The sequence below is a fragment of the Abramis brama genome (assembly GCF_963993115.1).
Source record: "Abramis brama genome assembly, chromosome: 12".
In the NCBI taxonomy this organism is placed as follows: domain Eukaryota; kingdom Metazoa; phylum Chordata; class Actinopteri; order Cypriniformes; family Leuciscidae; genus Abramis; species Abramis brama.
Genome location: NC_139974.1, coordinates 31,358,338 through 31,383,855, shown reverse-complemented (window position 1 = coordinate 31,383,855; position 25,518 = coordinate 31,358,338). Strand labels below are relative to the sequence as shown.

Here is a 25,518-nt window from a genome sequence, read left to right as displayed (position 1 = left end):
TCCAAGCCTGTCTGGATGCACTCAGTCTCTCAGACTATTATACAATACATTGCAAGGCACAGGAGTGATGAACCACCAAGGTCAGGTTTAACCACCATGAGCTCAGCAGGAAGACTGGGACTGGATGAGACATGATGTAAAGTAGCTTTCACAGTAACTGTAACTTAATCAGGTGCTCAAACTTTAATGTGGTCATGCTGATTCTGCTATAAAGGGCAGTGCCTGCAGGGTATTTCTTCCACCTACAGCAAAGACTTCAGCATGATGAATATATTTGTGTGTTTTGCAGATGAAAAGATAAAAGAGGGATATTTCACGCTTAATTAATACTTCTAATTGATCTTTTATCTGCCCACATTGTCTAAAAAGTAACACACACATAATAAAGTGACACTCATTGTCCCATTGCTTCCATTAATTCCAGTTTAGTGTTATGTGTGTTTCCCTGACATGTTGTCTTAGTAGTTTATGCTAAAGTCTCTCCTAAATGTCATATTGTTCAGCTAAATATGGATATCCTGTGCTGTGTATAAGACTTTAACATTGGTATTCCAGCGTATACAATGGCCAGTAGTCTGCAGCTTGTAGGCTACTATTTATGCTATACTATCTATGGTGTGCAGGTTTCATGTAGCTTACAGGCACACTGATCTATTTTAAATATGTAAAACTCCTTACAGACACATTGTTTAAGCAGTTTAAGATCCACCCTGACAGCTGAGCACATACACTATTAATGCCAGCCCCTGTACACTACAATGCGTTTTAAGACAAGCCTCGAGAGGAATCGAGGGTGAATATGTAGTGACAAAACGAGAAGACCCCGCCCACTCCCACAGCGCTGCCTGCTGATTGGTCCGTGGCGGCTGTGAGGGAGCGCTACAAATCTGTACGAGTGCACGACACATGATTTTTGATCCGTTGCTGTCGGTCCGGATGGTCTCGCGTGGCAAAGTCTGTGGTGTTGACATTGTACACGTTTTGCTTGAATTGTTTTATTTAACACACTAGCCGCAGAAAGGAGAAGTGAGATTTTGCTTTCATAAATGGAAGTGCCCAACCCGAGTAAATAACACTGACTGGGAATAAGTTTTCTCTCTTGCGGTGAGTAGCCTATAATCTATATACTTGACACTACAACGCTTTTTAATATTGATAGATACAGTATCATAGCTCACTGTAGCGACATGCTGTTTTGCAGCGTGGGTTTGGTTGAGTTTTTTCTCAAATTACAATATTAAGGAACAGTTGTGGTTGACCATTTCCTTTTGTTTTGATGCATTGTGCATGTGATGAACTAATAACTACCGTTTTTAACTCAGCATCCGAGTCAATGATTCATCTGCTCCCATGATATTCAGTTTTGATAAATCCGTTATATAAACAGACTGAATATTTGTACATTTGTAGGGCACTGAACGAGAAGCACGTAACTGACATTTCCAGAAGCTGGCCAGTTTGTAAAGCTTTTCGTCTGTTTAATTTAATAAACTATAATCTCACACACTCTAAACTGAGTGAGACTTCAGTTCGCTTCTCGAACGAATTGTTCTTAAGAGTCGGATCTTTTCAATTAATCAAAACCGATCTGGGCTGCGTTTCCCAAAAGCATGAGCCTAAATTGAACAATTACCACCTATGGTTTCCTCCACTATCAATTTAGGCTTACGTTGCCTTTGGGAAACGCAGCCCAGAATTTTATGTAGTCGGGCTTCACGAATCTGACTGAATTATGTCCGGGTGATTTACTAGCTGCACTTTGTTGGTTTGTTCGGGTGTGATTATAATGATTGTGTGATGAGATAAGACAAACTGCCAACAGAACACCAGATAATATATGTTTGAACCTGCTATAGTTGTAGTATACTTTGGCAGCTGTCAGTTTAGTATTTCATGAGCTCATATGCATGACACAGAGTGCCATGTTTACAGGTGAAATACTTATCTTGGTTACTTTGTAGAATCTAGATGAAAGTGATTGTGAACATGAAGGTGATTTAAGGTATTCATATCTGAATATTTTCCAATAAACCTAAAATATATTAAAAGTAATATAAAAAATATAAAATTATGATTACATAATTTGCAATGCTTTAATGCTTTTTTATGTCTTGTACCTTGATCTTTTCTTTCATATATATATATATATATATATATATATATATATATATATATATATATATATATATATATATATTGCATTGAACCAGAGTTTGTATGTTGTGATTTATCTCAGCGCTGGTTGTTTTGGTAAAGGGCTTAGAACTCTTTAATGAGACTTTAATGAACTCTTTAAGATTTTATTAAAATTCCACCAGAGAAAATGAATAAGAAAAATACTTCCGCAACCAAGACCACTGAAAAAGTGGGTGGTGTCACTGTTATGCTCTATTGGAGGGGGCTGCTATGAGGCTAGAGCTGCCAAACTGATGACAAATGAGCATTTCTCAGAACTTCATCTGAAGATCTTTCTCTGATTAAAACCCGTTTCCCTTACTTCTAACTCCAGCCCCCATCCCCCCCATTCAGCCCCAACCCTTTTACTCTTATCTCTTTAATCTCAGCCTCTCAAAAATGTCATGTAGAGCAGTTTAGATCACATTCTGCTCTCCGTTTTCTGTTCGACATGTCAAAGCAAAGATTCAGAGGTTAATCAGTTTTATCTTGGTCTGCTGAGCCAGTGGGCAGCTGTGCCGATTATTTGAAAACTGTTTGTTTGAATACAATACATTATGGCTTATTATCTGAAACAATGGGTCTTTGAGGTCTATCTGAACCGTCAACAGTGAGAATAATGAGTGTTGATGTTCTTTATATTAATAATTTATTTTCTAAAGCAAATAAAAGGGATGTTTGGTTTTTGAGTGTACTTCAGGGCAAAGTGTGTGTCTTCAGCAGTGCATGTTATTTCTTATTCGTGAATTTCGCTGGATGGGGAAAAACTCAGTGAAACTTGGCAGGAGTTCAGTAAGACGAGGCCTCTTTACTGCAGGCTCTTCAAAAACATCCAATCCTAGTTCTCTGAAAAGGCTATGAGCACATCAGCTTTGTGAGTTTATGTTAAGCTGTTTACAGTTTACCCCTACTGGTTTCCCTTAGGCTTTAGTGGTTTGCGTTTTCACAGCTGATAATCATTGAATGTTCCTCTCTTGGTGGTCATCAGTGTATAAGTGGAGGCCTGTCGTGATTTTTGTTTTAGATGTCAACTGGCTTTGCTGAAATCTGTATAATACAGTATATCGTTCGGCTTCATGGAGATGTATCTTGAAGCGTATTGAGATGCACATCATTGAGGTATCTCCTGACAGAGATATAATCGAGCTTATGAGTTTTATGTGTGTTTGAAAGGCTCTCTCTTTCCAGTGATCATGTACAGACAAATTCCCATCACATAGTCTGACTCCAAGGGCCTGTGGAGGGGTATTTTAAGAAATGGAGGAGGGAGAATATAAGTTGTTGATGAAAGAGACGGATATAGCTTATCTTAGAATCTTTTTTAGTTTGTGGAGAAAGCAGGATGAAAGAGGTCTGGGTTTTATCTACTGTCACTCTGTTCTTATGACAAGGGGCAGTGAGAGGTTTGGCTTACGTCACGGCCGCAAAGAAAGCTAAATCAAATCATTGCGGTCAGCAAGAGGCCGACCAGTGAGTCAATGTTACTCAGTCTCCACTGAGATATGTTCTCTGTTGTCAGCTAACTCCATCCAACAACTGCATTCTTAATAAATATATTACAACTGAATGCTTCTTCTGATGTTAACAAGTTCATGTGGTCAAGAGAAGTGTGGTCAAGGGGAAAGTAGATTTGTCTAGCTGATACAGCATTTGAATTTGAGATTCATAATAAGGTTTATAAATAGTGGACAATACTTTTAATGTTTTTTTATTATTGATATTGATTTATGTTTCGGATGTTCTGATTGGGTACATTTACATTTATGCATTTAGCAGACATTTTTAGCCAAAGCGACTTACAAGAGAGGAACAGAAGCAATAGACCCAACAATATTCATAATATGTTTATTTGACAACTAGGAAGCAAGCTAGAGAAAAGGAGAAATGCAGAAAAGGAAAGGTTTTTGTGTGTGTGTGTGCAAGTGCATTGGTTTATGGGTGTGGGGTGGTTAAGTGCTTTCAGAATGGTCGTTTCTTAAAAGATGTGATGTTCTCAGCAGTTTGGGTCGAGGTTGGCAGCTCATTCCACTAGAGAGGAGGAGAGAGGGTGAAAGTTTTGGGGAGTGACTTTTTACTTCGTTATGAAGGAACAGCAAGGCATCACTAATTCAGTGACCTTAGCTGGCAGGACGAGCGTACGCTTGTTGGAGTGAAATGAGGTAGGGTACTGTTCCAACTTCCAGTGGCAGTCCTGAAAGCCAGCGTCAAAATTTGATTCTGGCTGCAACTGGGAGCCAGTGGAGTGAGATCAGGAGGTGTGTGACATGGGCTCTCTTTGGCTGACTGAAGAACAGACGTGCTGCCGTGTTCTGGAGCCATCTGCATCTACCATCAGGCTTAGTGTGAAGGCCAGCTATTAGTGTGTTGCAGTAGTCCAGTCTTGAAATGACAAGAGCTTAGACAAGAAGTTCCCTTGCAGGAAGGGTCTGATTTTCCTGATGTTGTAAAGTACAATCCTGGACGACTATAGTTTATTTCTGGCCCTGTGTACACCTGGTATTAAGATGCGTTTTGGTTGATCGGATCAAGTGGACAATGCTAAATACATGTGTAAACGGGGTCTAAAATGTCTTGAGCTTGTCCACTTTTAAGCACTTCCAGAGGCCTACTCTCCTCCTGCTGACTTAATACGTAAAGTACGTACACACTATGGGAAGTGCGCTAGCCAGACGGGATTTAAACTTTGTCGGCTGAAGACCCAAGTTTGGTTGGAAGACGAAAAGACTACTATGTCTACTTGTGATCTGATCGACCAAAATGCGTCGACTTATTTGGAATGTTCAGGTAGCAATTCTATGCAAATAGCGCTCCTGGTATGAAACACACTGTAGAGTTGTTCACAATTGATTTCACAATTGTTGATTGCAGAAGAGTTTGACGTTAGCATGTTGCTAAGCTAATGACTTGCTAAAAATGCTAGCCGATTCGATATGCGTATCGTAATTTGCGATATTGTGAGACATTTGATGTATCACGCAGCCCTAATTTGCAGCACATAACAAATTCAGGTCAATTGTGTATTTTAATTAGAACTGTTTGGTATTGAATGAATTATATGTACAGTTAATCAGTATTTCTCTTGACTCGTCCTCCATCTTGGATGCCATGCATTCTGGATTGCCTCGTCCTCAAATGACACGTAATGAAGTGAATGACTTGGCGTCTTGTGTGGGGAATCTTTCTCTCTTGTTCACTCTCTCTCTTCCTGAACAGATGACATGTACTTTTAGCTCTCATCAGTGGGGGTGCTATCCCATAATCCCCCTGATTAACAGTCTATTTAAAATCAACTGCACTTACACCCCTCATACATCTCGTTTTGGAGACACAGTTTTTGCATAGTAACAAAATCACAATCTCTCAGCCCTGTGATTAGTATTACGGTGGTTTATCCTTCCAACATAAGCTGATGAACTGAATGTTTTTGTTTTTCCTTGTCTGTTTGCATAGCAGTTAGAAGGTGTGCGGGAATATGATTGGTTGTGGTGGATTCCGTCTGAAATGTCATTGGTTGATTGAATTGAGGTCCTTGGATGTTGTCATGTCTGACACATTCTCCCTCAGATGATGGCTGTTTTTTAGATTTTGTCAGCAGTGACATGTAATCTGCTTTGAAAAGCCAAATCCTTATGCCTTTTAAAGGGTGCTGTCCTCCTCGGGGTCTGTTCTGACATACAGCTGTGCTTTATCAGGGATGAAATCAACTCCCTCCTGTCAAACCCAGAAGCAATGCAGAAAACAGGAAAGCACCCTTATAAACTACAACTGCCTCTGAAACCTGTCGCCACGAGAGTGTTCTGGGTGGTTGCCCGGGTGTTGCCAAGGTGTGCTTATTATCATGTTGCTATGCAGTTGCTAGGTGAATGTTTACTGGTCCAAGTCAAAAGAGCATGTAGTATGTAGCATGTGTGATGGGTTGGCAAGCACCACTAATTCAGGATTTGGCCCTTCGCCTGATCTAAATGTACCATATCAAACCTCTGTTTGTCATATTTTTTCATCATGTTATTTATTTATTGTATTTTTAGAACACTGTTTCTGTCTTTAAGGGTTGTGCATCAAAAGTGTGTGCTTTCTTTCTTAGATTCTTTGAAGCTAAAAAATAACAATCTTTAATTTAAATTTCTTTTCAGCCCTCAACCCCCCCCCCCCCCCCGCTCCCCAAAGAAAAACAAACAAACAAAAAATCAATATTTTATACAATAATATATTATACAATATGTTTCAATATTTAATCTGTGTATGCCTGCCTGACAAAAGTCAAAGTGTTGGCATCTTTATTTTATTGCAGGAGAGAAAGAAATGAAGAGGCAACTGCATTTCTCTGTTCTTGTCTTTCTCATGCATCTTGCATTGACACACACATAAAGACATTCACAATGATCTGTGGATGAACTGCTGAATCATTCTAGAGATTCACCTGCAAGTGTCTGCATCCCGTGATGTGCTAGCATGTGTCGTTGAATTCATAATGAATTCAGTTCAGTTCCCATTCTCCAAAGCTAAAAGCATTGCTTTCAGCTTGAGCTTTGGCCATGCCTTATTTGTTTGGCACTGGACAGCACTGTCTGAATAAAGAGAGACCAAATCAAGTGAAACTTGGTTAAGTAGCTTAACAAATGTACGGGACTGGCATAGCCCCTCAGTGACAATCCACATTTAGTGGTGAAGTTAGATGTATGCATGATTTAAGGACAGCTGTTCCTTGGAGCACAGTTGCTTAAAGGGATAGTTCACCTAAAAATGAAAAATGTGGTATATACTGACCCTCATGCTATTCCAAAACCATTTTAGTTTATTTCCTTCTTAGAATACAAAATAAGATATTTTGTAGAATGTCCAAGTTGCTCATTTACATACAGTGAAGTTTTCATTTTATAAAAATATTTTCCTGCTGTATTCCAAGTCTTCTGAGGCAATCTGACAGTTTTGTGTGAGAAATTGTATGATGACTGAAGTATGGTGTTCCTTAGAAGAATGACAAAATATGTAGGCTATACAATACCCCTCCCTTAACAAGTTCACTAAGTAATATCACTAAGTAAATGCATCCTCTTTCCCCATTAACAGGAGCTATAAACAGAAAGATGATTTTTTTTCTTTGCTTAACTTCATATCACATTTTACATTAGTTTGAGTTGGTTTTTAGCCAGCTGTGCTCTGTTCTTCTCAGATATGCTCTTTCCCAGTGCCTCATTCTGTCTCCAGCTTTGTCCCTGTCCTCTCTTTGCTCTGTGCTTTATAAATATGGCTCAGTGTCTAGTGCAAAACATCCACATATCACTCAGAATTTACCCTCTAGTCTAGCCTATTTTTAACTTGTCTCTTTCTCAGACTTTTTATGTGCATTATCCTCATAGCTGTCTTTAAGATGGATTAAACCAGTGAGTCACTGCTCTGCATATGAACTGAGTTTACATGCACATAAAACATTCGTCTAATGTCACAATTATGAAACTGGCATGTAAATGTGTTAACCCAATTACACTAATATAATAAATACTATATAATAAAGCCTTATTGCCATGTCTTATTAAATCTAGAATAAGATAATTTTCAGAGTGAGAAAGAGGCCATTTTCCCCCAAACATTAACAGAAATGAACATAAATCAATATACAGATGTATATAGAAAAGTAGAGTCTTAAATCCACATTTTGCAAAACCATGTGCATGCAAGTTAATGTTTTTATTTAATTGCAGATGAATAATGAAAAGACGTTTCCCATAATGACTTTTCCAGCATGCTCAGATGGGTATGAATTTGAGATTACAAACCCCACATGTGCCTTAAGAGGTTATCAGTGGTCAAGTGTAATTCAGGCCTCCTGACATAGTCTTCAGTCACAATAAAAATTAAAATAGCTTGACATTTTATTATTTGCTCTTAGATAACCTTCAAGTGCTCTGTAGTCTGAAGTCTGTGGATTAAATATGAAATAAATCATCCATTAATGCCAAAGTTAAACCAAATGATCCTGCTGAACATAGATTCTTGTTCAAATATTGACCCTTTTAGTAATAAATTAACTGAAGTGTTTCTATGAGCTCCATGTCCATGACTTAAATATAGCCTAAATAGTTGTCTTTGACCATCAGAAGAATCAAAAAGGATTTGACCATAAGATGCATGTCACTATGTTTCTTTTCTACCTCAGCTCTAAATTTTAGTTTTAGGGGATATTCAATTTATAGCCTAACTGTACGTTCACACCGCCGCCGGCGAGAGCGGCAAAATTCGCTCTCGCCGCCCTGCCACCGACGCCGTAGAAAGATTCGGGGACGTTCTGACGTAGATTAGAATGCGTGATTTTTTTCCTCTCAGGCGGAGGACTTCTACATTCCGATTGGTTGCCGCTAGTTGCCGCCGAACCGCGTCATAGCTTATTACCATAAAGTTGACTTGATTTCAACTCCTCTCGCCGCTCTCGCTGTCCAAGACGCGCCGCGCCGCCCTCGCCGGAGCTCGCCGCCGGCTCTCATTGAAAATGAATGGCTTCCGGCCACTTTGACGCTCTCGCCGCCGGCGGTGTGAACGCACAGTTACACGTCTACTGGATGTGTTGAAGTGTCAGCTTTATCTATCAACATCTTTTGAACCCTCCACCCATTACATTTGACAGACTACGTGGGCTTTTGACCTTTAAGAAGAAAGGAAGGAAGGAAATATGAGGCATGCCTTATGCTGCACTCAAAAACAAGTATATTTATATAAGTTTAACTAAACTATTAAATTGTGGCAAACATTCCCACCAATTAACTATTTTCCAAGGTTTCACCAATAAGACCATGCTGGTCAACTGGCAATAAAGCAATGTATTGACCAGCATGGAAATTCATTGTATAAAGACTTCTTCAATGTGACTGTATGCACAACACATGAACTTGGATCCCTTTTTTGTCCACTTCAGTTTTGGATCTCTGCTAACTTTTCGTTCATTTCACTATTTTCTTTAGGGTTGACTAAAGTTGCCATCAAATATTATCTAAAAGTTTTGAGAGTTACAAAATTAGAAGAGATGTTCTTCTAAGTTGGACGTTTCTGACTTGCAGTGTAATGGAACGAAGCAGTACTGACCCAAGTGAGAGTGAGTTTTTGTATTTCTTTGTATCAATCACTTTTTTGCTGTTTTTGGGCATGGTTTTTGTCACGGTATATGAAGTGTTTTTTGACACTTGTTACTTGCTTGTCCTTGCTCTTGTCAAAAATCTTTTTTTTCCTCTATTTGGAGATATAATCAGTGGGTGTGGTTACAGCTAACCCTTATTTTGTCACTTTTGTACAGGCTGCTGAAGCCAACATCAAATTATTAAATGCATAATTAAATTTTTTTTATTTTTATAATTTTATTTTTTTATGCTTGCATCCCTTTATTTCAAAATAATGCCTACTATTAAGGCACCCAAATAGTGTTTGTTCTTCCATTGATGGACTTAAAATGCCTCCTAGTTTCAAGAAAAAAATGTTAATTTATTTTTGACATTGTTTATCAATAGCAGCCACTGTAATCATGAGCACATGATTTTTCGATCACAACACAAGAGCATCCATTCAGTCTTGATGTGCCTGCTTTAGAATCATGTTTCGCTGTGTTTATAGTCTTTGTGCTTATGATGAGTCCTTTTCTGTGCAGAGATACAAGTCAGGTCTGTCAAAGAGGGACTATGATGCCCTTTTACAAAGTCTTGATTTTGTTTTTGGGGTCTACTAGAATAGGTTTTCACGCTTGAATGTTCAAAAACCATTGTTGCAGCACCTCTCTTCCCAGTCTGCTGGACTAGTGTGTTGTTGTGATTGGTCAACCGCTTTTGAGTGTTTTTCGGAAATTTCACGCTGCAAGTTTTAACACTATTAACGCAACCAGGCCTCTCCACAATTTTTGCTGTTTCCATTGTCAGAAGCTCTGAATGGCACTCTAATTCCGAACCGTACCGTACCACTTTTTTGGTACCCTTCCGTTGGGGTACCTAGCATAGTAGTCCGATACTAAAGGGTGGAGCTTGACTCACTGCAGAACGTTCACTGCACCACGCCTATCAAGTAAGAATACTGTTGGTTGTGGAAATGTAAGCCGGATCAGGGTTTACCGTCCCAAATCGTACTGCACTGTATTGTACCGTACCGCTCAGTGGAAACGAGCCATAAAGAAAGTTGAAAATGTAAAAAAGCATAATAGGTCCTCTTTAAGACAGTATTTGGTCATTCAGACACCCCACTGGCTAATTAATTTTGAGTGTATGTGGTTTTGCACATCCTCACATCCACCGTATCTATTCTCCTGGCCCAATTGGCAACACTGCCAAAAGGCACACATTACTACAGCATGGGTAGAACAGGGTCAGTCGGTCACTGCCACATGGTTGACATTAGTTCTCTGACCTGGCATGGATGCTTGAAGTGAGGTCATTGCTATTCCAAGGCGGAGTGTCAGTGTGGAACAAGACCAGCTGAGCATCACACTGCTGCTGGGATTGAAACCGGGCGGGATGTACTCCTACCTTAGAGCGGAAGACAACGGATCCTCAGAGAAGAAGGACAGGAGGAGGCCTGCTGCGGGGGATCCATGATAGCATTGTTCTTTTGCTGGACACATTGAGTATTGTCCACTGTTACTATAGAAACTATAATTTATACAGGCGTTCGGAATCACTCTGCTGTTAAGTTGCAGTGTGGGTTGAGTTTGATGATATTCACGCATACAGCGTGTTGTTGTGCTTGTGCGTATGTTGCTGTGCATGCATACTTTCATGGGAAATATAATGACTTTTCCAGAGGCTGAAGTGAAGAAAAGAAATGATTCTTAACTGGTTATATTATTTAGAATATTTAAGTAAAAATACTAAATAAATAAATAAAATTAGTCGCTTTAAATAACACAAGTGAATTTAGGCATCACAAAGTTGTAATGTACAGTATGAAAAATGCATTTTGAGGTTTGAGTTTTTTGGCGTTTTTACCTTTATTATGACAGGACAGTTAGTTGACAGGAAGTGAAGTTGGAGAGAGAGAGAGAGAGAGAGCGAGAGAGAGAGAGGGGGACGGGATCAGGAAAGGTCCACGAGCCGGGACACGAACTCGGGACGCGCTGCCAACGAGGCTATTGGCACTGACATAAAGATTACATTTAACAGTGTTGTTAAATTCTAAGTGTTTTTAAAGATGACAGCAAAGGTAATCTAAATATCAAAAATATGGGAAATGAGCATGCACAATTAAATATCCAATATCGACCAATACCTTTAACCTGACAGATAACTAATATGGTACCAATATAATATGCATCCAAACAAGATTTTTGTAATCTGTAATCTGTAAGATGTAAGATCACAACTTGTTTTTTTTCTTAACCCACTGGGAATTTGTTTTTAGATTTATGTTTAAAATGACAAAAAAAAAACACTAGTCAGAATTTATAATGTGGGATTTTTGGAGGAGACGAGGGACCAGTTTATCACTTTTCATTCAGTACTTCTTATGCCCAGCTTTAAGACCCCCTCACACTCTCAACGGGCCAGATAAACATGGTCCCTGCTGGAGGTGACAAATTAATGAAACCCCCCCTCCTCGGTTCTTTTGTCCTCGTCATCCGTCTCTCACAGTGAAGAGTTCAGAATTGGGTGCCAGGCAGCTGTACTCCGAATACTTATGAGCAGTCGTGCCCGAAGGGACGGGGATGACGTAGCCAACATCAACAGCGCTTCACAAGTGCCTGTGAACCGAGACGGCCAGGCCTGAATAGAATGAGTGGAACAATCCCAGCATGCACTGGGTGGCACAGTGTCGCTTTGTGTTTTTGAAACTGAAGTGGAACCTTTGTTTGTTGAAATAAGCAATTGGTTATATAGGTTGTGTTGATTTTGCATGTGTTCGTTTCGCATTTTGATTCATCAACATGAACACCTTGATGCATGAATTATTAAGTTGAAATAAATCATATGACATGCCAAAAGTGATTGAAATAATCCAGGAATAGGGTCAAATTCATCAAAGTTTTTCTCAAGTTGTGTTACACCGTTAATATTCAATTAAAAATAAAATTAAGAAATTATATTAATTAAAATATGTTTATTTTATTTTTATATTACTTTTTGAGAAGGAACACATTTTGAGAAGTATGGAAATGTATCCCCATTCTGTAGAGCATTACTTTTCTCTGATTGGATGTGTTATTTTAGGCAGCAAGAATCATATGCTTCTGTGTATTCTTTTTATTATTTCTGCCTTTTATCTGAATTATCTGTTTGTTTTGTCATGATCACAATGCACGGTACATAAGTTCATGTTCTACAGTGCCTATAAATAGCCTGGTACACGTTATACAAGACTCTTTTGTATTTCCCGTGCAAAACAACATCCATCCCAGAGCCGTATTGCTTTTGTGTAGCTCCATCTAAGCAATGGTGTATCTATTGCACTGAGTATAAACCCACAGGTGTATAATTACCTCCTACACACAGCCCCTTGACACAGTATGTAACCTCAACTATGGAGAGAATCTCAGCCTCAAAACCCAGATTTTTCCCTCTGTTTTGGTGTAGATGTCAGTGCCCCGGCAGGGTTATGAGGGTTGCGTGCTAATTTAGGGTCAAAATGAGTCCTCTCTTATCGATGATCACAGATATCATAGCCTCATTACCCTCAAATCGGGAGTTTGCCACTGCTGTCATCATCCCACTTTGCTCTGATGAAATATGGGAGGTTGGAGATGAGCTATAAGGAGATCAGAGATGATCATGAAGGCTTTTTCGTAGGCGGGAGATTTCTACACCCTCTCTGGATCATTGCATTTGATAGATATGAGTGATGGCGTTGGTCTTTCAGGGTTCCATTAGACCACCTCCTGTAGTGCTTTTTCTGTCTTCATCTGCGGTGGGCTCAGGTGGCTTTGAGCGGTTTATAAAAACCTCCGAATGTGCACCGTATGGGGTCTTCTCACCCTGCAGTGTTATTTTTGGTAACCATATACACTGGAGATTAAATGACTCATGTGTGATTTTTAGCTGGCTTATTGTACATTCATTTACAGTCAAGGTTGTCAGGATATCTTTTTATTAGAGAGCCAGTATCTTTCATGTCCTGTTGCACCAGCTGTGTGCAAGTTAAAACTAAGCCTATAGTTGTGACTTAAAGGGGCACTAAGTTACAATTTATACTAAATATTTTTGCATTGCACCATTAAACCTTAGTTGAAGCGTAACTCTACGGATAAACTATATATTTATCATATTAACGGCATCATCCTAGACACACAACCCTTCCCCCATCTGTACCACTGACTTCTCTCTTACCCAGAATCCTCTCTGTCCCCTTACAGGAGTGTCCTCCCGCTCTCCAGATATCATGGCTGCTGGCACTCACTCTCCTGGAGGGCCCAATGGCATCATCAGGAGCCAGTCATTCGCCGGCTTCAGCACCCTGCAGGAGAGACGCTCACGGTGAGGTCATCTGCCCTGTCAGAAGCTAAAACACTCACCCCTCTCTAGATGAGCTTCTTGATTCACTGGATGCATATAAAAATCGGTTTTGACACTGCAGAAGAAACAATTGTATTTTTAACGCTTTACATAGGACTGTTAAACATATTTTAAAGCATTTTCAGGTAGAGGTGAGAGGTTGAGAAAGGGTGTGAAAAAATGTAATAGTGTTTAATTCATGCCATGTGCTAGGGCTGCACGATATTGAAGAAAAATGCGATATGCGATAACTCATTAAATAATGCGATATTCAAGGTTATATATTTAAAATTATATAACCTACATGTTTCACATTCTTTTTGTGACAAGAAAACATCCCTACAACTTCTGAAAGTGAACATCAGTGTTTTACTGTAGCAGAAGAAGTGTTATATTAAAATCAGTGTAAACCACGGGGTTTAGGGTTTCAGGTTATCCTACATTAGGTTTATTTAACAACAGAAACTGAATAATCAAATGTAAAAATAAAACACTGCTTAGTCTTCACTGTATGAATTAAATATATATTGATTCTTATTAAAGCTACAAAAGTTAATCAGCCAAGAGCAGTGAGTGATTTTGTCTTTGTCTTTTGTTCTTGATCCTAGTTATTGCAAGCTGTTGTGATATGCATATCGTGATATATCCATTTGCGATATTTCGATAATTTCGATATATTGTGCTACCATGTCCCATTTCTGGGTGTTTACTCAGAATTTGCACCTAACAAATTTTGTGACAAGTGGGCAAAACCTCTTATCTCTCTGCATTGATTTTTAACTATATAGAGCTATAAATAAAGCATGACCAAAAGTATGTGGACACCCCAACACCACACCAATATTTGCAAAATCGTTAATTCCACCGATTTCTGCTACCACTTTTCGGACTTTCCTCTATAAAAACAAATTGCAAAAGAACTGCAAATTATACTGATGTGAAACAACAGATGCAGTAACCGCATTAAAGAGTGTATTTTAACTGTGCGTGCTGGCTTATCTTAGTATGACGGAGTTAATCGTGACTGGGTGACCCCTTAGGCAACAGCATGTGCTCATTCTACACAATGTCCTAGATTTACTGTAGCACTACCTCTAGTGCTCATTTTACTGTCTGTGCATGTGACTCGTTCAGACATGTCGAACAACCAACTGCCTTTGTGTTATTATAAAACATGAATATTTTTACTGTGACATCAGAAGTAGGCTAATAAGCACCCTGCCTTTTGACAGAAGTCTTAAATGTCAGAAAGCATTGAGGAAGAGTGGCGTTAGATGTACAGCACAAGCTTTATCCTTGTAACATTTTGGGGTTTAACTAATATTATGACATGAATCCTTGAAACCTCTGAAAAGAGAAAGGAGTGGTTATTTGCAAGGGTATTGCACAGATAAGTGTGAAGTGCTCTGAAATTCCAACACTAGACTACAGACTCCAAGTCTGCACTAAACTCACTGGTGTTTACGTTAGGGAGCTGCAGAAGAAAAATATATATAGATAGCTCATGGATGTAGGATTCTCTTTTTAAAGTGAAGATATTGCATGGGTGAATCTCACAAAAACATTTCCAGATCATGTTTCACCTCAAAGAATAAAAAATAAGAAATTATTTATTTTAAATATGCTCTCCCGTGGACGGTCCTCAGAGAAATTTTACTGCCTATGTGAATCCAGCCCCACTCCGGATCCAGAGCCCAGCCATCCACCAACCAAGCTTCCAAAGGATAAGATGACTGAGCCAACGCAGATATAGAGACCGAGACCTCCGAAATGCCAGCGCCAGAGCTGACTCCTGAGCTCAACATCGGTCTGGAGCCCTAGGAAATTTGATTAGGTAGATTTAGATGATGTTATTCCCCTAAGTCTCCCTTCGCCGCTGGTTCCGCCTAGCTTCAAGACTCCAAGTATCTTAGGTTTCTAATTATCCCACCCTGCCTGTCTCTCGCCTCACCTCTACCAAAGCAAGCTAGTCCTCTGGCCCCGTCTCTGCTGGTTCCCTTCAGTCCCTCAGCTCCTCCTCCGTTGGCTCCAACCAGAAACTCGGATCCGCCTTGGGTCTTCCAGTCTCCAGCTCCGCCTTGGCACGAGGATCCTCTCTCTCCGCCTCGGCATGTCAACCAGTCGGCTCTGCTTTGTCTCCTTCCTCACTTGGTTCCACCTGAGGCAATCGTCCTTACGGCTTCACCGGGCTCCCTTGGTCAGTCATCACTCTGCCTGCGCCACAGACTTCCAGGCCTTCAGCTATGCTTCGTCCCTCCACCCCTTCAGCTCCGTCGGGTCTCTGTGTCTCCTCGGCTCCGCCTGGGTCTCCAACTATTCTGGCTCCGCCCCTGCTTGTCGGACATCTGATTCCACCCTGGATCCTCCCACCATTGGTTCCACCATGGTCCTTCGTCCTGGCTGTGCTCTTGGTCAGCATCTGAATCCTCGCTCCGTCAGCTCCTCCCTCCGTCGTCTCCTCCATAGTAGTTTCCTCTGTCAGACCCTCCTTGGTCACATCCCTCTCCAGCTCCACGTCCTTCTACAAAGCCCTTTTGGACTGTGTTATTTAGTTATGGCGTAAGGACACCTGTTTGGTTCCTGTTTGCCTGTGTTCCCGGTCCAGGCGAGGCCTGGTTGAGTTGTGTTAGTACTGTGTTGAAACTCACGGTAATGGTAAGGGCTGTGACATTTCTGAAACATGCTTGAAATGGTTGACCAATCACAACACACTGGTCAAGCCGACCAATCATAGAAAATTGCTCTTTTTTTGGAACTAAACAGCATTACTGACATACTGGGAAGAGAGGTGCTGCAACAATGTAAATGTTTTTTTTTTGAACATTCAAGTTTGAAAACCTTTTCTTGTAGATCCCAAAAAGAAAATCAAGACTTTGAAAAAGGACATAATAGGTCCACTTTAAAACACCTCTATGGTAAATCACGAAGTCATTAGTATGACTTTCTGTAAAGCTGCTTTTGAAACGATGTGCTATATAAATTTGACTTGACTAGCAACTAACAACACAGAGACTTGGCAACCTAGAATAATTTTCCTTGATTGTAATTGTCCTAAAATAAGGCTTAATTTACTTTAAGAAACATATAATTTCTTTCTTTTGATTTTGAGGTGAAAATGACCACCACATGTTCTTGACAGGTTCCTTGAGATTCATCCGCATCTGTTTGTGTTTTCAGGTGTAACTCCTTCATGGGGAACTCAGCAGTGCAGAAGAAGCCCATCTCAAAGCCCAGGAAGCCCCATCTGTCCGGGCACAAATCCAGCAGCAGCAGCAGCTCACGAGAGCCTCAGCCCAAAAGAGTGGAAGAAGTTTACGGAGCCCTCAAACAAGGCCTGGAGTGAGTGCTGTTTAGATGTCTCCTCTGATTCACATATGTCCTGTCACATACTGTAGATCTTCTCTCTCAGCTGTCTACAGTCATACTGTATGCACATTGACTGCATGAATCATTGCTGCTCAGAATGGCTTTGATGAAATCTTTGTACTGCGTACAGTCATTGTTCATGCAGTTCTACAGAGTTCTGAAGGATTTGTCGTTTTCTCTTTCTGTCAGTGAATATCTAGAGGTGCACCAAACAGAGCTGGATAAACTCACTTCCCTTATGAAAGACATGAAGAGGAATTCCAGACTGGTGAGACATCATCAGGTTTCCTACACACTATAGTTTACGGTGCATCAGAGTGCTGCTAATCTATTGATTTCAATAGGCGACTATCCTAAAATGTTATATAAATATATGGATCATCATGGTTTCCTCAAAAATATTAAGTACGAATGACTTCTTTCAGAAACATGTATATTATAATAAAATGATGTATTAAACATATATAGAAATCATTTAAATAAGAAAATTTTACTTGAGAAGCAACACTGCATAAGATGTTAAGACTTGTTTTCAGAGAATGTATTTTTCATATGAGATATTTTGGCTTACTGCATTGGTAGATTTGTTTTCTTTTTAGTATAAACAAATGAAAAACAAGTGAAAAAAAAAGAAACTGAAAGCTCAGTAAGAAGTCATTAATTGCAGTGTAGCATATTTTTTAGTTTAAAGACTACTTTTCTAGCAAAACCAGCAAGAAATCCCCGGTGACCTTCACCAGTTATATTCTGCTGCATGAATTTCATGCTGGTCTAATATGGGCATTTCTAAAGTGTATTTGTCAAAATATATATATATTTTTTATTGTTATAATAGGTTGATTTTTCTAGCATTTCCACTGATGCATATCTTTTTTTTTTCTTCCTCAGGGTGTGCTGTATGATCTGGACAAGGTAGGGTCCTTAAACACACTAATGCTTCTTAACCTGTCGAAGTTGACCTGTGTTAACCTTTTTAAAACGTTAGAAGTTAGAAACATGCAGCAGGAAAAATAAGCAGCTTTGCATAAATGATGACATGTGCTGCATTCCTGCAGCAGTGATTCGTTATTGCGACACTAATCGCCTAAGGTGTCAGTTGAACTCTGAACTTAGATTTCTCACTGTGAAATCTTTTGCAATTTCTTTTTCAGCGAATAACTTTCTGATTTTGTCATTTTATTTCCTTGCTTCCCAGCAAATCAAGACCATAGAGCGATACATGCGACGACTGGAGTTCCACATGAGTAAGGTGAAGTTCACTTTTTTTAAATTATATATATACATGTATGTGCCTGTTTTATATATTAGAAAAGGTGAAGTCAGTACAACAAGTGAAAATACAGTTTTTTTTATAGGAGTGCTTTGTGTTTCAAATAAATGTCTTGTGACTCATTTTGAGTCCCCTGGTTTGGCATTCTCTAGTGTCAGGAGTCCTGCTGTGTCCCCTTCCACTTGCAGTGTGTTTTAGTGACATTACAGGTGGGTGTCTGCAGTAAACTACTGTGCTGACTGGCAACTCAGCAGCACGTCAAGTCCTGAAGTAGCCATGGCAACCTGACGAAGGGAGCTTTGAGGCTGTTGAAAGCAATTCATAGCTCAAATTAGCCCGACACACTTGAAATTAGCCCCGTATTCAGCTAGCTCACAGGAACACTCTGAACCGTGTGGTCGTACACAGATCTCAGATAAACAATTTAATCTTCTTCTTTTTTTTCTTTCTTTTTTTTCTGTGTTTAATGCTGTTTATGGTTGGCACTGGATCTAGGTCAAAGCAATTCCCTTGGGTGATGAGCAAACCTCTGATGGCTCAATCCAGGGTGTTAATGAGTGTGTGCAAGTATAAATAGAGGGAGATGCCTTTTCTTTATGATTTCAAGTTTATGTTCAAATCTGATTGGATCTGTGCTGCCCTATTTATATCGCTTGGATCATCAGTCTTGACAAGAAAATCACAGATGAGATCTCTATGTCATCTCAAATGTGTCTTCTCTGAATTCGGAAGAGATATCAACAAAATCTTGCTCTGTTCTAACATTTGCCAAAGTACTAGAGATGCCCGGCTCGTAAACGAATCATTCTTTTAATCTGATTCTCTTTAGTGAACTGGTTAAATCAGTTCACCAAATTGGACTGAATCTTCACGAGTCAAACGATAGACTGATGAAACGATGTACAGATGAAAAGAAACACCCTTATAATTATTAATATTATTATTATTTTTGTTTAATTTAATAAAATGTAAATCAGCTATGCACTTACACATGACTTTATTTGAAAATGTTTAAGCATGTATTTTTCCCAACTTTGGTGATAGCATTACATATTAATGACAACATAACATGATGCAAAATAACTGTTGAACACTATTTTATTTTATTTTATTTTATTTTATTTTATTTTATTTTATTTTATTTTATTTTATTTTATTTTATTTTATTTTATTTTATTTTATTTTATTTTATTTTATTTTATTTTCACAGAATGGAATCAAATACTCCTCAGACCAAATGATCTGGGCCATGTTTCTATCCACATTAATTTAAGGTCTGACAGTAATAGTGTTGATGTTTGTTTCTGAAGGAGGAGGATTTGTTACAGAGGCAGGGCTTTGATGCCTGTAGAGGCGGTGAATTAAGGGGGATGAATTCAGATGCCCAACTTCTCAGAAATGGTTTAAATGCGCTGACAGTCAACAAATACTGTTAGTCTTTTAGGATACTGGAGCACAGAAGTTAATTTCTAGTAGGTAAACGCTTAATTTTTTCCCTTTAAAGCAGACTCTCAGCAGGGATTGTGCTTTTAAAAATCATCCTCATCATAACAAGTGTAGTCGTCCCACTTGCCCATAGGAAGTTAAGCAACACCAACAGGAAGTTTCAAAAGGCCTCAGCTTGCAGTCAGATATCAGTGCTGGAGGTGTTTTATGATCTGGCTTTGAACCCCAAAGATGTTTGATGTGGGTGAATGTATTGTAGGTTTAATCTCTGTATAATCTGGCTGGCATCCCCTCTGAGTACAGTCTAAATCCTCTGATCACAGCTGATAGATGCTAGTAACTTAAGAGGATTTTTCTACTTTGTCCATTTCCTCTTTGTACAGTAATGCATATTATTATGCATTGTAAGTGTGCTCATGGCCTTGTTTCTTCTGTTGTTTTTGTGGTGTGTGGACCAGCTGTGTACTCTCGGCTTGTTATTTGACTCAGTAGGCCTAATCCGAAACCCCACACTTGCGATGGACAGAGGGCTGACAAACAGCTGCTCACACGCACGCATGACTGGGTTGAGTCGCGCCTTGGACCTCTGCTGTCAACCAAAAAAGAAGTCATGCCCAAGTAGATCAAAAGCGCTCCCAGTGGGAACGACTGTTTGCAGAAATGCATATCTGGGTGTGTGTCTCTCAGTTTGCCCCAGATGCATCATCTTCCATACGCCAACACACTCCTACACACCACACAACTAATTCAGCGACGCATTATTATATTATATTATATTATATTATATTATATTATATTATATTATATTATATTATATTATATTATATTATATTATATTATATTATATTATATTATATTATATTATATTTTTAATCCATCCATTTTCCAAAACGCTTGTCCTATGTACTCTTGTGTAAAAGAAGCACATTTTAGCATACTTAAAAAAAAAAAAAGAGTACTTGATATATAAATAATGTAGTTGAAAATAATATACTTATGTCCAAACCCAATGTAATGTTTTCAATGTTTCATGTTCATTGCAATTAAATTAATATGTATTATAAACTGATATTAAATGCAATTAGTTGACAGGACTTGAGTAAAAATGTATTTGTAATTTCACAATCACTTCTATTGTCTTTGAAATATGGTTGTGGTTATGTGTGCTGCCGTATGTAATAAGCATTTATGGTAATCTAAAACTAAATTTTAGTATGTTAGTTAACAAAATAAGTGTATTTCTTTAGATCATGACAAAAGATTGTTAAAACAATGATCATTTTGAACTTTTAGTCTGACATTATCACAAAGTGCACTTTTTAAAGTGTACTTAAGGGTGTAAAGAAACAGTCAAACGTGTACTTTTCAGAGCCGGACAGTAACGGAGTACATTTACTTGAGTACAGTACTTAAGTACAATTTTGAGGGATCTGTACTTTACTTGAGTATCATTTTTGGGGAGTACTCATGACTTTACTCAAGTACATTTGAGAGGCAAATATTGTACTCTTTACTCCACTACATTTCTATCCATAACCGTGAGTACCCGTTACTTCTAAAAAAAAAAGAAAAAAAGAAAAAATAAACATCTCGGAAACCCTCAATTTGTTGTTTCCCTCTCAAACGTGATTGGATTGTGCAGGCACCACTGATTGGGACAGCCTATCAGCAATCACCTTCAGCTTTCCGCCAAAGTCAACTCCATGGTCAGATTTAGATAAGAGACGAAACCATGGACGAAACAATGGATGAAGACGCAGCAGGTCCATCCCGGGAATGTGCCAACCCGTGGCCCCACCTCGCCAGACTATTTCAATTTTCTGAACAAGTTAATGATAGTTTTCGCTTCAAGTGTTTGCTGTGTTTACCAATGTAAGCACTGTGGCAGTAGTAATGCAATATTTAGAAAATGTACTCTTGTACTCTTGATACTCAAGTACTTTTAAAAACAAGTACTTCAGTACTTTTACTTAAGTAGACATCTGACTGTAGTACTTTTACTTGTACTTGAGTAAAATTTAGCAAGGGGTATCTGTACTTTTACTCAAGTAATGAAGCTGTGTACTCTGTCCGCCTCTGGTACTTTTACACTTAAGTACACTTTTACACATGGCCTTTTATTTCATTAATGTTAGATTATCTGCAGGTACAAACTTTTTTTTGAAAAATATAAGGAAAATATATTATTTTATTATATTATTATTTTATATATTATTAACTTTTTTTTTTTTATTCTTTTTATTTAATGGTTACATCACGTTATTTTCGAGATATACAATTTTAACTTTTATTGAAAATTGTATAATAATAATTGAATAAAAGAAAAAAACTTACGAAAACCAACCTGAATACAAAGAGTAAATTCCTACAAACTTGGCACATGTTGCCCAAATATTCCTTTTCTTTACTGTGGTATTTGTCACTGACCTATCTATATCATGAAATTCATACATTTTTAAGTGTGGTGTCCAAATAGGTTTTGAGGCCACTGTATCTTGGGCACTGTTCAGACATGTGCTCAGATGAAGTGGTCACACTGCGGCAGTCACAGCAGAGCTGTCTGTCTGTGTCGCTACGGGTGCTGCCTGTGAGAACAAATGCTGTGGGCACAGCAAATGAGATAGAAAGCGGTCATTAAGTGGATATGAATATTTAAATCCGACAATATCAATCTGGCAGAATATCAGCTGATTGTATTGGCTCAGTGGTTCTTTTCTGCTTTGTCCTTATTAAACAAACACAAATCTAAACAGCCAACAGCCAACCTGAGCGGCACACCATCCTGTTAGTCACGAGTCACTCTTGTTTAGACCCATTCCACAGATGCCTTTGGTAAATTTGGAAAGCTGTTGAGGATTGGTCGGATTACATTGGAGTGAGTGTCCTGTGGATCACACAACACATAAGCTCTCAAATCTCATTTGTGTTCGGATATTCACACGGCATCTTCAAATATCATTAAAATACCATTCTTCAAATGTCTTCAAATATCATTATGACCTTAATGATTGGTTCTTGCTTATGTTGTCACATTTGTTGTTCAAGAGGTTAAGATTTGATAAGGAGATTTTTTTAGTAAATGTTTTTAGTGAATAATGACTTAAAGGGTAGGTTCACCCAAAATTTTTAATTCTGTGCTCATTTACTCACACACGTCACTCCAAAACCAGATTAAGGTTTTTAAACATTAACATTAAATGCATGAATGTTAAGCCAATCATTATTACATATTTGGGTCTTTAGTGACCCAATATATAGTATTATGCTATAGTGTCACTAGCAACCTGAGGTATGTAATAGTGTATTATATACGTGTATATTATATTGTGTGTGTGTGTGTGTATTGTGAATAAAATATACACATAATATAATATACACATATATATAATACACTATTACATACCTCGGGTTGCTAGCGACACTATATAGACTACAGATCTTCCATTTACCATGTTTGGTGTGCTTTATGTATGTGCGTGAATAAAAATATGTGATTTAAAAGGCTAAATTAAATCTGTTCCGGATTTAAATGGATTACTTTTAAGATGCCTTTATTAACTTTTGAAGCATGAAAGTTTTGGTGGAATGGACTTTAAATGGAGGGACAAAAATCTCAGGCTTCATTAAAAATATCTTCATTTGTCTTTCAAAGAGGAAAACTAGTCTTAATGGTTTTGGAATGACATGAGGGTGGAGCAAATGAAGATAGAATTTTAATTTTTGGGTGAACTATCCCTTTAAATTTTGGGTTTCTCAGAGAAAGATTTCGTATGGCTTCAGAAAACCTTAAATCTAGCACCATCAGGGCACAAGAAATGCTAAGATTGGGGTTTTAAATGTGTAAAATGAGTTGTATGGACTATTTTGTGTTACTTTTATGGTGCTTTATGTTTTTGTCAGAGCTTCAAAGTACCTGCTTTCATTGTGTTGACAATTTCTTCAAATTAGACACTGGGTTGATAGCTTAAGGAAAACTGTTTTTCCACTTTCAAAATGCAGCTCATAAAAATTCACCCATCAGACCCAACCCGTCAGACAGAACGGACCGGGCTGGGGGCGGTTATGGTGATTCATTTCCCATGTTGCTTAGCTGGTATGGCAGATGAGAGGAGTCAGACAAGGGTATTTTATGGAGCCAAATAAACAGGCAGCTGTGTGCCACAGCACGGCTGTGACTGGTGACGGTACGCGCGTGTGTGTGGTACAGCGGGATTATAGCACGTGGTACGGTTCTCCAGACTTGGGTGGGGTCTTTTCTCCTAGTGTAATTAAACCCACAGGACCACCGTCCAGACACTCTACCCCCACTTGCACACAGCTAACTGTTTGTCTAATGTATGTCGTTTATCATGAACAACCCCCACACATCATACCATACACATACACATCCATCATACACCGTTAATATACCCCATCCGCATACACAAATTGGGTTAGATTGTCCCGTTTCTCACCCTCTCATCCTAATGAGAGACATCAAAAAGCCCTGCATCAATATTTCATGTCCCTTCCCTGCATGTGTTTGAATATTTCCTTTTGATTTAGTGTCTTGACATGTTTTGTTTTTTCCTATAAGAGGATAATCTGTACGTTATGGATGGAATCTTCATACAGATTTCCTCACAGAGCGGAGCTCAGTAGGGTTTTCGCAGTGGGGGGGCACAGAAACCGGTCCCAACATCTTGCTAAACTTAACCAATTCTATTTTTTCCAACATATAATTGTTTTTGATAAAAATATAACAGTGCTCTGAAACACTATGCTGCTACACTGCTCACTTTACTTATTATAAACTAATTTAAGTTTCACTAACCTTACAAAGTACATATTTTAAACCTTGTTCTTAGTAACACAGTAACTGTTCTCTGCTTGTGTTTTAATCAGACATCAATCAAAATGTGTCTTTTAGTGAGCGAGCGACGACTCCGAGCCGATTCAGTGAGTCAGAATGGTTCAGTCCATGATTCAGACCAATGACTCCTGTTTTTAATTGAAACTGATTAGCGAATTGGATAGCACATTACATTGTTTGTTGTAGTTTTTTTGTATGCCAGTTTTTCAGTCAGTGAAGAATGCTGCAACCCAGCAACAGATATTGTGTGTATGTTTATATATAGTGTGTGAAGCGAGTGTGGTAATGAATGTTCTCTTCTCATTACCACAGAAACACATTCTGTATTCAATATTTACTGAAACTGCATCAAAATGTACTGGAATTCAATGCAATTAAGCAATAATTAAATAATAAAACAAGTTTCCCTGCACTTTATGAACTCACAATAATATTTCTATAAGCGGCAAGCTGCCATCAAAAAAGTACAATTGACTTTACTTTAGTCACTACCCTTGGGGGCAGTATACACATATATACATATATATATGTGTATATGTGTGTGTGTATGTATATGTGTGTAAAATGAATACTTTCATTCCACAAGGATATATTAAATGTATCAAGTGACTGTAAAGATATTGAAGTGAAGTGAAGTGTCCATCCCTCTTCCTGCCTACTCCCGCATCATTCCCTGTTCCTGCTGCCCCTTCCGGCTCACTAGTTTCTGTCACTTGCGGTCCATCTCCTCGCTCTTATTTGCCCCTCTCGCTCTCTCTCCATCCCCCTCAATCACTCGCTCTTCAGCGTTTTTAGGATTAGCATAGCTAATTTGAGCCGGCCAGTGTTCACTGAGTTGTGAATGTGCTAAATGTGCATTTCCATGATAAAGGCCGTGGCTCCGAGCTGCTCGTCTGTCACAGAAGTATGGCATTACCATTGTCCCGAGGGCCGCTGAGCCGCATCATTTTGTGTTT

General features: G+C 38.8%; 1 protein-coding gene across 3 annotated transcripts in view; it reads left to right on the top strand.

Annotated features, from left to right (window-relative positions):
* The window catches only part of ripor2 (RHO family interacting cell polarization regulator 2), a 64,385-nt gene that overhangs the window by 25,060 nt on the left and 13,807 nt on the right, over positions 1 to 25,518 (top strand). For 2 of the 3 annotated variants that reach the window (XM_084130912.1, XM_084130910.1), the window contains exons 2-6: positions 13,490 to 13,610; positions 16,806 to 16,967; positions 17,184 to 17,262; positions 17,883 to 17,906; positions 18,190 to 18,243. In XM_084130912.1, the coding sequence (XP_083987038.1) occupies positions 13,516 to 13,610; positions 16,806 to 16,967; positions 17,184 to 17,262; positions 17,883 to 17,906; positions 18,190 to 18,243 (414 nt within the window). In that variant the 5' untranslated portion in view covers positions 13,490 to 13,515. Of the gene's footprint in view, positions 1 to 874; positions 1,105 to 13,489; positions 13,611 to 16,805; positions 16,968 to 17,183; positions 17,263 to 17,882; positions 17,907 to 18,189; positions 18,244 to 25,518 lie in introns of those variants that run through there. The other variant, XM_084130911.1, reaches the window with a different exon arrangement.